Source organism: Zootoca vivipara, chromosome 8, assembly GCF_965207765.1.
Source record: "Zootoca vivipara chromosome 8, rZooViv2.hap1.1, whole genome shotgun sequence".
NCBI lineage: Eukaryota > Metazoa > Chordata > Lepidosauria > Squamata > Lacertidae > Zootoca > Zootoca vivipara.
Genome location: NC_142591.1, coordinates 22,185,740 through 22,198,597, shown reverse-complemented (window position 1 = coordinate 22,198,597; position 12,858 = coordinate 22,185,740). Strand labels below are relative to the sequence as shown.

General features: G+C 44.1%; 1 protein-coding gene across 1 annotated transcript; it reads right to left on the bottom strand.

Annotated features, from left to right (window-relative positions):
* Window positions 1–7,194: 7,194 nt before the first annotated feature.
* LOC118078144 (serpin B3-like) lies at window positions 7,195–11,518 on the bottom strand. Its single transcript, XM_060278240.2, has 8 exons — window positions 11,411–11,518; window positions 11,029–11,213; window positions 10,298–10,378; window positions 9,155–9,301; window positions 8,836–8,953; window positions 8,262–8,413; window positions 7,836–8,003; window positions 7,195–7,654 (listed from the first exon to the last, which is right to left on the bottom strand). Exons 2-8 carry the CDS (start codon window positions 11,194–11,196, stop codon window positions 7,262–7,264), a joined length of 1,227 nt encoding a protein of 408 aa, XP_060134223.1. The 5' UTR covers window positions 11,197–11,213; window positions 11,411–11,518; the 3' UTR covers window positions 7,195–7,261.
* Between the last annotated feature and the right edge of the window lie 1,340 nt (window positions 11,519–12,858).

The window sequence follows — 12,858 nt, the reverse complement described above, 5'->3', positions numbered from 1 at the left end:
CCTGAGGGGCGGGACTGCCAGGAGTTTAAAAGGAATGGGAGGCAGTTAATTCGGTTGAGAGGGTTGTGGGAGCGAGGGAGAGTGTGGGTAGGCGTAGGAGATCTTAAAGTGTTCTGAGGAATTTAATTGAATTATATTATCTAGCCATTGTTAATTGAAACTAAGAATATGATCTAAGAGCCTGTACACATGGAACCATTACGCATTTAAAAGTCATCTAGTCTAAATAAAGCTTTCTTAAATGTTAGTGGATGTGCTTAGTTATGCCAGCTGGGTATCCAAACTCACAGAAGTGGTGGCTCAATAGAGGACAAAACTTTCCTCGGGAATAGAGGCAACGGTTTGTGTCTTAGAGTTACACTGAGGAGGCTTAGGAGGATAACCTGGGGTGCTACAAAGTTGCCAGGGTGTAAAGGGCAAACTTTTGCAGTGGGGAATCAAACTGAGTGAGACCCTTTACTGTAGCCAGGAGGTTATTCCGTCTTTCAGCCTAGAGTTTCTCATGATACCAGGCCACGTAAGCTGGAAGACTCTCTTTACTAAGGAACCCAAGTAACAGGGGTTTATTTTAAGGCAGCAGGAGAAGTGGGGGTGAGGGTGGTGGTTTCACCCCTGGATTCCTGTGGCGCATTTTTAGTAATAGAGAGGGAGGACACTTCGTCACAATGACCATGTGGCTTCTAGGCTTGGCGACTCTGCTGCCTCCCAGCTCAGCCAGCCCAGGGGTGGAGCATGCAGGTGTCCCTTCACAGGCCACGAGGAGAAGGGTGCGTGATCCAACCCTGAAGGCCCGGCCTGGGCATGGCTTGCCTCCCCGCAGCTCTGGGAGGTGGCAGGAGCTCAGTCATGCAGCCTTGAGGGGACAGCCTGTTGTCGGGGCGCCTGGTTGCTCCTCTCTCAGAATTTTGCACTCTGCCCCCCATGCTACACAACAGTGTGCATGGAAATCAAGTCCTGCCCTTTTCTACCATTCTTACAGTTGTTGAGTTGCTTTTTATCATATCCAGCTTATATTTTATTGTACCGTTTTTACATTCTTTATTGATGTAAATCACCCTGGAGCTTCATTAGTGAATGGTAGTATTTGAGATATAGAGAGAGCAGGTAAGGAGATCTATATTGATGTTGATATAGGTGTTTATTAGCCGGTAAGCTTGGCCAACTGTAACGGGGTTGCTTATTACATGCAATCTACTTAAGTAGGTCTCATAAGGAGGGCAGTGGAGGTCACCTGCTAGGGCTAGGGGGGCAGTGCCCCAACAAAATCAGTCTACCTTCACTCAGCCCTCACCTGTCTTTTGTACAACCAGTACAGGAATGGCACTCCCAGGTTCTTCCTCTTTAGTCCCAGTCTTTCCTGTGCACAACTTAGCAAGGAAAACTAGAAATGTGTTGGCTTTGCTGATCATCAGATCTGGCTCCACCGACGAATTGCCTACCTGTCTTCTTCTCTACCAGTTCCATTGAGCACTAGCCACCGCTGGTGGAGGGGATAACAGAAGGCAGGAATTGGTCTACAAAATCATAGCAAGACTTTTTACAGTGTTGTTGTTGTTGTTGTTGTTGTTTATTTATTTATACCCCACCCATCTGGCTGGGTTTTCCCAGCCACTCTGGTCGGCTTCCAACAAATACCAAAATACATTAAAATATCACAGATTAAAAACGTCCCTAAACAGGGCTGCCATTAGGTGTTTTCTAAATGTCAGGTAGTTGTTTATCTCCTTGACCTCCGACGGGAGGGCGTTCCACAGGGCGGGCGCCACTACTGAAAGGCCCTCTGCCTGGTTCCCTGTAGCTTTGCTTCTCGCAGTGAGGGAACCGCCAGAAGTCCCTCGGCGCTGGATCTCATTGAGCAATGGGGGTGGAGACACTCCTTCAGGTATATAGGACCAAGGCCATTTAGGGCTTTAAAGGTCAGCACCAACACTTTGAATTGTGCTCGGAAACGTACACCAACAGTGTTGACCTAGAAGGGAGGGGGGGGATCTGGCAGCAAAATATCCTGGACCTCCTCCCCTCTATAAATTTGCAGACCAGATCACTTTTAACGAACAGGTAGTGCTCCAGGTGTAGGCTGCTTAAATGGGGCAAGGAGCAGATCTGAGGGAAGCCTACCTGCTCCATCAGCTCCACCCCCAGCACGGCCCAAGTCCCAGCCTGAATCCTCATTTGCCAAAGCAGGGCGCAGGCTAGGATCTAGTTCCTGATAGGCGACGGGGGCTTATGCCCCCAGCGCTTATCAGGAAGGGCACTGAAGTTCAAGTTCCCTCATCGAGGCCCCCAGTGAAGCCTCTGCCGTCCTGCAACGACGCCACACCAAGAGGGATGAGTGGGCTTTTAAAAATATCTCAGGGAAATGGTTCGTGGGATTTGAGTCTCACATGTAGCTTGAACCTTTCCCAATAGAAGCCACTGAGCAATGACACCAAATCTCAACTACATCCACCAGTGCTGTTTTGCCATGAACTACCCCTTGTTCTCTTATAATGGGAATGGTTGCCACCTGAGAAGGTGAGTTCTGGCTGAAAAAAGCCCTGACACCCACTCCCCTCAATATCCACCTCTCAGCCCCTTCCTCTTTCAAACGATCGGAAGCATGCCTATGACTGGAAATTCATTTTCCTTAGGGAAATGTTGTATTGGCACATCAAAGTCTGGGTGGATGGTGACAGTGATAGCTGCAGTACTAGGAAATGGGTGGTTTACAATTTACAACTGTGAACATTGCTAAGTTGAATCGAGTGTTGGAGTGCTTCTTCTCTGCTTGAAAGAAAGAGAGCAAAGCTGCAGGAGAAGGTAAAAGTGGACATCTCTCATAGGCGCTGCAACGCATGGCCTAACTGAGACACAGAAGGCTAAAAGGGCTGAGCTCTGAAAAGAGATGAAAAAATACAGTTGTTTGGAAATCAGAAGAAGAGACTGGAATCCCATGCTTGGGTAAGCACATGATTCTAAATATTATGTTTCCATTCATCTATAAGTTTCTGCAAGTAAATTTTTTGAATGTTAAAGTCTGGATATTGGTTGAATTTCCAAAGAAGAGTGTCAGTCACGTATATGATTTGAGCTTATTAGCTGTGTTTTCGCTACGGGGAGAGATCCATGGAGCCTGTTGGCAGCGAGAGGGAGAAGGGGGGGGCAGAACACTCTGTGAGCTGAGGGTGACAGGCTGGAACAAAGGGACTGAGATGGCACAGTGGATTTCTCTGCCTTTAGACCAAAACCTGCTGCACCTATGAAAGGAGCAAAGGACCTTCTCTATTGATAGATCCTTCCCGGAGCTATCCAGCATCCTTCTGGCCCAGAGCCACCAGACAGTGCAGAGAGCACTAGAATCCATGGATGAGCTGCTGGAATACATAGAGCACAACACACATACCTCTCTCTTGGCTGCTGGAGCCTTTCAAAGTCACTGTCAAGCTTCCTGTTGAAGCTTCAGTCACCGTTGAAGCTTCAGAACCAGCAGAGTGTAATGCTGGAACTCCCTCTACAGTAAACCAAGGTTGTATATATGTGTAAATAAAACCATATAGACACTACAGCAGGGGCGTACCCAGCACCGGCAGGTGGGGGCTCCTGCCCCCCTCTAGAAGCAATAAAATAAAAATAAAATAAACACCCGACACGGCAGCTTGCCGACCAGCTCCCTGAAAAGCGGCTCCTGCCCCTCCCTCCCCGCCTGACTGTTGGGCAATTCAGCGGCTCGAGTCGGGAGAAGCAGCCTCGGCAAAGCTGCTGTTCTCCCTTCGGCTCCTTCCCTATCTCGCAGCCCCAGCGGGGCTCCTTCCCTCCCAGCAAAGTGGCTTCCCCTCCCCCTCCCCACCCGGCAAGGCAGCGGCTCGAGTTGTGAGCAGCAGCCTCAGCAAAGCTGTTCCTCTCCCTCCCTGACTCGCTGTCAATCCGAAGGAGGTTTTCCTGCAAGCTCTTCCTTCCTTCTTCAACCCTCCTTTTTAGTTCACTTTGGTCTGGCAAATTGTGAAAATTATTACTGTATGATAAATGGCCTCAAAAGTTTTGCTTTTTAAAATATCTTTTTTGCAGCAGCTCCTCCTGTGCCCAGCCCATTGTTGTTCGTTTGAGCTCAACAGCCACATAAAGAAGGAGCTGTGAGCTCAAATCCAATTCACACCCCAAGTAGATTTGCCTGGGGGCAGGGATTTAATTTGCATCTTGCAAATCCCTGACATTCTTTTGTTTCAAAGGAAGAACCTGTGTATTTCAGTTCTTCACCTCAAAGAAATGCAAGCCCCTCTCTTGAGCTGGTTTAGGTATCCAAAGCTTGCCAAATTATAGCAAACTGTTATTGTCCTTTCTTAAGTGCTCCTCTGGTTCCTGGTTTATGCTTTCTGGGCTGTAGCTCAGTATAGATCAACTGCCTTGCATTGCCCTAGGTTCAGTTGCAGGCATGTCTGGGTAGAGTCAGAAACTCTGGAAAGCTGCTGCCAGTCAATGTAGACAATACTAAACAAGATTGACCAATTGACTTAGTATAAAGCAACTAAAACAAGCAGCTAAGCAGTTTACATTAAATAATAGGATGAATGGTTGACTCCGTGGATCATGTACCTGTGAGTACCATATTTGCAGTTTATCAGGTAGTAATTGACAGCATGTACACGGAACAAAACTGAAAGGCTATGTTGCTGAAGGTTGGGTCTATGAGAGCATACTTATTGCTATGGCAGCAAAGCACATTATTGGCGGGGAGGGGGAGTGACCAATATGATCCAGGGGTTGGAGCAATTCCCCTATGAGGAAATGTTACAAAACCTGGGGCATTATAACTTTTAGAAAAAAGGCAAGTAATTGGGGGTGGGAATGAGAGATTTTAATCCTTCTCATAATACTAGAACCAGGGAATATCCAATTAAGTGGATGTGAAATTCAATCTATTTCAGCATTTTAACTTTTTTGTACGTTTTAAAGTGGGGGGGGGATCAAGTTTTGTAAGAACAGAAGGCACCCCACCTATCAAGTCTTTGCTGGAGAGAAAATATGTCTGAAGATCTGCATATGACCTTCTCCATCTGCCCCCCTTTCTTATTTCTCTTCTTCCCAGGAGGGGTGAGGGGTTAAAATTAGGAGCTGGGTTTGATTTGATCACTGGCAGTTTATTAATCTTTAAATCCTACCTAAGATAAAATGAATCAGCCCTATAGATAGGTATAGATAGATCCCCAGCCAAGCTCTCCTGGGCAGCCCCATTGCCACTGCAGAGCACTCCTTCAGCTCACCAGGTCTCACCTGGTGAATGGGGCTTGGGCTAGAGGGTGGTTTGGCAGGGCACATACCAAACTTTCTGTGGGATGGCCGCCCCTGGAGCCCTTTCCAGTGACTGCCACAGAGAAGCCTGTTTGTATATTTCTTGGAGTATTTTAATCATAGGATCACAGAACTAGATGGTTGGAAGGGACCCCCGAGGGTCCTCTAGACCAACCCCTCCAGTGCAGGAATCACAGCACAAGCATCTCTCCCAAAACAAGTTTGCTCTATCTTTCCTGTGAACAGCCCTTCAGATACAACAGAATCATTCACATAGTTGGAAGGGAACCACCAGGATCATCTAGTCCAACCCCCTGCAATGCAGGAATATTTTGCCCAACATGGGGCTTGCAACCACAACATTAAGAGTCTCATGCTTTACTGACTGAGGTTTGTTTATGTTTCCTGTTTTATTTTCCCAAGCAGAGATAATGTGTAAGTGTGGTGTCAGCTCCCTAAAAAAAGGTCAGTTTCACCTGGGCTCTGTAGCCCCGCCCACATTCCCACTTAGTGGCCCCTCCCCTCCTGTGTCTTGGCCCCGCCCCTGAATGACCATGGCTCCCCCCCCTAGTTTTGATCCTGGGTACGCCCCTGCACTACAGTCTCCGCTGTGCATCATTTCTGAAGCAAAAGCAAACCCTGGGTAAGCGCCTGAACCCCTGGGATCTCGCACTGCTGTGGTGACAGGGATAACATATAACATTAAGGGCTGGGCTGGGGAGAGTCTGGTGGTTTAGATTCAGAGGCACGGGGGGTCTGCATTTGGTCCAGAAAAGTTCCCTGCCCCTGATCCAATGTATCAGGAAGTCAAACCATGCCCCCACTTGTTTAAACTCTTCCAGAGGCAATGGCTAGCTTCCAGACATCTTTTTTTCCTTCAGAGGCATTCTTAGGAAAGGAAAGGAAAAGTTTGGGGCAACTGGAGCTGCCTGTCTGTACTTCTGTGGGACGTTTTCCTCCTAGGAAATGAATATTTTGTTGCATTGTGTGGGGTCAAATACATGGTTTGGCATTTGGGTTTCAGACTCAACCTCTACCTTATTCTATGTTTTGGGGGAAAGTTACTGATTTCTGTGCCCCCACCCCCAAATACCACTCATCTTGCGATGTCATGCACAACAATTCTTCAGTTTTTGAAATGCGAAGGAGGGGATGACTTTAGTCATAAAAATTGTTGTCTGAGTGCCTGGGGAAGATTTGCCATCCCAATCCATGAGAACTCGTACTCTGCAATATATCTCACAGGAGTGAAAACTGCAAAACAAGTTTTATTAAATGCTTTGTTTATTCAGATAGTGTGCAGCTTCAGTACAAAAGATGCAAGAAAGTTTCATAAGTTTCAAAGAAAAGCTATAATCTCACAAGCAACGTGGAAAGATTTTCATTTCCAAGAGCCAGACTGTAGTTTCCTCTTTCATAGTGTGGTCCAATACATCTCTCCTCAAAAATCCCACTGAATTCAGCAGGGCTTACTTCCAAGTAAGTAGATCTAGCGTGGCAGCCTCATGCTGATTTCAGGCAAGATAATTCAGTAGAATGCATACAATTTTGCTTCAATTAGTTAGGCAGATTTGCATCAGGAAAGAACAAGACGGCTTTCATCAAGAAGCAGATTCCAGAATAGCGCCATTTTCCTGACTTCAGGTTCCACCCCAGTGTTCCATTTGGAAAATGTTTGTTGTGGCCCGAAGAAGTGCAGCTTCTTCCATCGCAGTACTATAGTTCAGGGGGAAATGCACTTACCGAATATTGTCATTTATCAAACATCTTATTGAAAAGATGTAAAATGACAGGAGAAGGCAGGTAGAGCAACAATCTTATAAAACATTATTGTCATACCATGAAAATTAAGCCCGCCACCCAATGAAAGTTCTCTTTGCCCAAAGCAATGCAAAGGTTGGCCTTGCTGAGTAAAGAGGAGAGGGGAAAACAATATGCTTCTATAAAATATTTTCCGTATCCATTTTCCATTGATTTTGTTGCACGAACTCTTCCTTTATTCTGGCTTAGCAAATCTTCCAAGAGCAATGATGCTCTGGGTGCAATTGTGCCGGATGAAATAGAGGAAAGGATGGTCAGCCAGAAATTCCACAGGTTCCCGACGTGGACGCCTATCCTTGGTGCAAGGGACTGCCTCTGGTTCTTCACCACCCTCTTCATCAATCTCGATAGCAGCATCATGGACCAGCTGAGTCAGAGCCACGCCTTCTGTTGTGGTTGCTCCGGAGAAATCGGCCTTTTCGTGATCAGACAGATCTGGCAGATTCAGGTATTCGTTGGCTTCAATGCTCTTCTCGGAGCTGAACTTGGGAATGGCCACATCCACCTCGATGGCCTTCAGATGACAGGACAGGTCAAGCAGATGCTCATGGCTAAGTCCATCTTCCAGCTAGAGGAACACATAGAAGTTACAGTGATATCATTCCAGTCCCAGATTGAATCAAAACAAGGGTGAATACAATAAGAAATATAAATAAGCAGACTTTTTCCATACCAGTATTATTGAAATTGAGGGCCAGTGATGGCTAAAACACCAGGGACAGTATCATAAGAATGGAAAGACCATTTACCTGTTCAAGAGCTTCTGCATTGCAGTCTACTGGCAGCAGTAGAACGAAGGTCAGTTCATTGTCCTTGTAGGGGATCTCAAGAACTTGGACTTGAACATTGCATAGGTCAATTGTCCCTGCATTGTAGACACCCTTCCTGTGCATCAGCTGCACGCTGTGGCATTCCTTCTGTGAAGAAAATGAAAAAAGTAAATATTTAAAAAGAGAGAAGGAACTTAGTTTGCTTTGGGAAGTTCTTTCTTTCTTTCATTCTCTCAGTGGCTTCTATTGGGAAAGGTTAATTGCAGAGCCTTCCTTGCACCAAGTGTTTCAAGTGACCTCCATCAATACTCAATACCCAACACTAAACATGTATTCTGGAAGTTACAAGGTCCATTGTCTCTGCACTAAAGAAGCTAGGAAGGTATGAATATGTTTCTAACTCACCTCATCTGCATGATGAGGGTAAAAGGGGGCTTCTTCTGTGAGCTCTTTGTCAAATTTCACTTCCCATTGTCCTTTGAAGAAGAGAGCATTCACCAGCAGGAGCTGAACCAGGCAGTCAAAGCTGTCCTTGGGGAGAAGGTCCTTGATTTTACCTGGAAAAGAAATTGTTACAATAGGTTTTGGGGGTGGGGGCAGGTTTTAACTACTCTACTGCATTCCTCCAAATAAAAGGGGAGCATACAATTTGTAGCTCACAATTGATGGAGATGAATGGAACAGATTGAATAAATACTTAATTATAGCCTAAGTAGCCCTTTGCAACCGAATGGGAGCATTTAATTGTTTTCATAAGCAAATAAAATAGTAGGGGCACCAGTTTATTGCAACAAATCAATCCTACCTTTCCTCAGGTTTGAAGGAAAGCAGAGGTCACAGTGGGGTCTTAGTTTATTCTTGTGGAATAAGAAAGATTTAACTGGTTTTTTGAACAAGCATCAGAAGACCAAAGATCGGAGACCTCCATGTCATGAAAGTTATGTGAGGAAGACGTCATTAATGCACTCTGTGTTCTTACCATGGGTACGGATTTCCACCCAAAGGTTGATGAGTCTCCTTACTTCCTCGGGGGCATTATGGAAATCAACTCCATCCACTTCAGTCAAGTACAGTTTCAGAGCACAGAAAACAAATTTCTGAACAAAGCAAGAAAAATCAATGTATCAGTAAATATATAACAAAACAGAAAATGTCCAGAGCCATCTCTCGCATTTGAATACTGCCTAATGCGCTTATAGATCTCTCTGACGGCCTGGGAATGAGGCACAGCTTTGACAGCCACCAGTAGATGATGAACCCATTTATGGTAAAATACAGTTTATTGCAGGTTGCATTACCTGGATGAAGGCAATGTCCTTGTTTCCATAGAGCTTGTTGGCAAAGCTCAGGGTATAGTTGGTGCTGGGCTCATTAAGAGTTGCGAGGATTTTGCTGAATGCTGTATGGATTCCTTCAGGCTTCTCACACTCATAGCAAGGAACATCCTAAGGATTCAAAAAGAAAAAGGTTAATTCTCACGAATAAGGGTATATCTTGTGAGAAAGAAAACTTACAGACTTCTCTTAAGTAACAATGCTTGCTTGAAAGTCATATTGAACTCAGGAATGCCTACTTTGAAGTAAACATTTATCACATCGGAATCCCTCCAGGTAGCCCAGCACATCTTTCTTGTGATTTACTCAATTTTATGTTCACAGCAACCCTCTGAGATACATTAGATGGGCAATGATGGTGACTGAATCATCATCACCCAGTGAACCTCACATCTAAGCAAGTTTCATTCCTAAGCAGATTCATTCCTACTTTCCTGTGGATTTTATCACAAGTTGTGTGGCATCATTTAGAATACTTAGTGATAACCCCCTAAATGTGTGTGTGTGTGTGCAATAATTATTACTATTTAGATGAAACTCTCCAGATGCTTCACAACTTACGCGTCTAGGACAACGTGGCTCAGGCTCAGGCTCAGGGCAAGGAGCTGGACGGTGAATGACTCGTCTTTTGTCACAAGGTTTGGGTTCAGGACGGGGTCTCGGTTTGGCACCACCAGCGCCTTGGGTCTGCAATAAAGTTATAAAATGCCTGCATCCATAGGTAGTTCAATCCCAGCCCATTTACAATACAGGAATAAGAAATATTGGCATGAAACCAAATTAGTCTTTCAAGCATCAGCAAATCCTTGTTCTGACGTTGCACTGATATCAGACATATACATTCATGATCTAATCCTCCTTCATCTCAAGGAGTGATGTAAACTTCACATCCAATTATTTTGTTGCAAATATATTTACGAAAATGACGTTTACATTTTTAAGAGCTGATTCAATGCTCAAGGCCCCTTTTCTTCCTTTAGAGACGTTTTTGCCCAACAGGCATGGATTTGATGTTGAGATAACAGAAGACAATACTAATATGCAAGCTGGGTTCTTTGGGGAGGGGAGGGATACTCCTAATCTTTATCCAAGCATTCTTCTACATACCCTTCTTAGTCTGGTTGTTGATTGTCCAAGGCTCCTGCTTCTGGGTTTGTCACACTCTTTCACTTCATCCCAATGCAGGACCTTGAATGAAAGTGGAACATTGCTTCAGTTGCACAGGCAATATTAAAACAGCAGCACTTATTATCCTGATACCGTGTTTCTCATATTATAAGACATGTCTTATATTTATTTTTTCCTCAAAAAAACACACTATGGCTTATTTTCAAGGGATGTCTTATTTTTTTCTTCCTTCTCCTGCTGCGGCCGGCATTGCTGCTGCACCTATCACTATGTCTTATTTTCGGGGTATGGCTTATATTCCTTGAATGCTTAAAAATCCTGCTATGGCTTATTTTATGCGTATGTCTTAAAATATGAGAAACAGGGTATGTATTTAGGGATGATTCACATGACTCTTATATCATATGTCATGGATATCTTCCTGCATAGAAATGATTCAACATATTGTTTTGAAAACTACAAATTTGGAAGATTCCATTTTAAATGTCTCCTCAACCAAATTTCTACTCCATGCCTGGTGATTCAATATTATTCGATCTCTGCACGTTTATGGGATTTTGTGTAGAGGCGTTGACTGTTCTTATTACTGGATCAAGCCACAGTGAAGTCATTCTTTTTCTCTACTTGTATCAAATATGACCAGTGATGGAAAGGTATCTGCTGATGAACCCAGTTTGAAGGCTGCATCTCTACTGCTTGATTAGACCCACCTTCTCGATCTGAGGGGCTTGTTCACAACCAGATGCATAAGCGAGTAGGCCCAGGCCTGAGGTGAGGTTCACAGGGGAGAACAAGAGGTTGTCGCATGGGTGCTCAGTGGTCAAAACTTTGAAAAAGTCGACAGCGAATTTAGCATTGGCTTCAGGCAGGGTGGTCATGATGGAATTCAAAAGCTCTGAGGGAAGACCAAAACGGCTCATCATTTCAGGATCCTTCAGAATACAGATATACTTGTTCCTACTTCTGCACTGCAATACATTCTATCACCAAACCCACAGTTTAGAAGAAGTACCCATGATAAAAAGAACTGCGGTAAAGATGCACATCACCCAAAGCAAGGCTGCATGGATGCTTGAAAGGAGAGCTGCTTACCTTGGCTTCAGTTGTGATGATAGGAGTCTGGCAGGTGAGTGTGATGCTCTCCAGCTGTGAGATGCTGGTATTTATACTGATCTTCTTACACCCCCACAACCATTAAACTAGTTTGTATTTTCTGGATCTGCAAAAAATTAGATTAATTCAAATTTACATAATGAAAACAGTACGATGCAAAAACTGGACATTTCTAATGATCAGAGGTAATTATCTTGGATTGCCACATATACTCCCTATATGACTTTGCTTAATTATGTATACTTCATATACTGCAAAGTGCAGGCACAATGTGACACACCCTGTCACCATTGGTGTATTGTCAGTGTGTCCCAAAGCACTCCAAATATCCCCTTGAAACTATCCCTTAAAACCAACTCCCCCCCCCAAGAGACTCCATTGAAAGAGTGTGTGTCCCTATGTTGCAGGAAAGGCAGAGGGTTCCTTTCTTATTCCCCACACCACCCTACATGTGCTATGAAAAATATCTGTAAGAAATCGAAAATGATCACAGCAGGACAGTGGGTATGAATTTTCCACTGGAGGAAATGGTGAGGATCATCAATGAGATGTTTTTAAAAACAGACTGGGGAAATTTGTGGAAAATGTTTCTATCAGTCAAAATGACTCAATGAAATGTCCGAGTCCAAAAAGACTATAGTTCCAAATACAATTCAAGATGCTGAGCATGAGTGGCAGAGGAGAGCTGTTGTTGTTTTTTTACATATATGCCACCTTTCAAGAAACACCAGACTGAACATTGCTCAAAAGACAAGGATGTATCAGATGTAACTTTAGTTTAATCTAGGTTCTTTGTATATCGTAACATCTGGAGAGTCATCACTTCGCTATGTGCTTTAAACTTTTAGGGTTCACAAACTACATCCATCCTGGGGTAGCTTGCTATTCACATAGCTTAGAACAACAACAACAAAATCTAAAATATGACCAGTGTCCCAAAGAGCAGTCGGGAGAAGCAGGACTAGGATAAACAGGCTGTTCTGTGATCTGCTAGAATTCATCCAGATAATTCATTGTGCCATGAACTATTTAATACATATGGAGCTCTGAATATCATTCATGTTTCTGCTCTGAATATCCTCATTTAATATTTTCAATCCCAATTCTGGGCACAAATTATTTTTCTTTAGGAAAATGGTGTATTGGCACATCAAAGTCTTGGTGGATGGTGACAGTGATAGCTGCAGTACTAGGAAATGGGTGGTTTACATTTTTTTGTAATCGAAATTGCCCCATGCCCACAGCTTTTTTCTTTCTCAGATATGGACTGCATTCACAAAAATGTAGTTTTTTTCTCAATCCAGAATCATTTATACTCATCCTCAACAGCTGCTTTCAATCTAGATTTATTCTAGATCCCACCCTCCACAAGAGTGAGTGGTTACTTATTGCAGTTTTGAAAACCCTCCCCTTGATAAGGTTATTCA

Bases quoted from the DNA above. Each gene is read 5' to 3' on its own strand.
- LOC118078144 (XM_060278240.2), bottom strand. From the start codon at position 11,196: ATGACCACCCTGCCTGAAGCCAATGCTAAATTCGCTGTCGACTTTTTC. The intron at 10,379-11,028 runs GTGGGTCTAATC...CTTTCATTCAAG, and splicing joins AAGCCCCTCAGATCGAGAAG to GTCCTGCATTGGGATGAAGT. The intron at 8,004-8,261 runs GTGAGTTAGAAA...TTTTCTTCACAG, and splicing joins ACCCTCATCATGCAGATGAG to AAGGAATGCCACAGCGTGCA.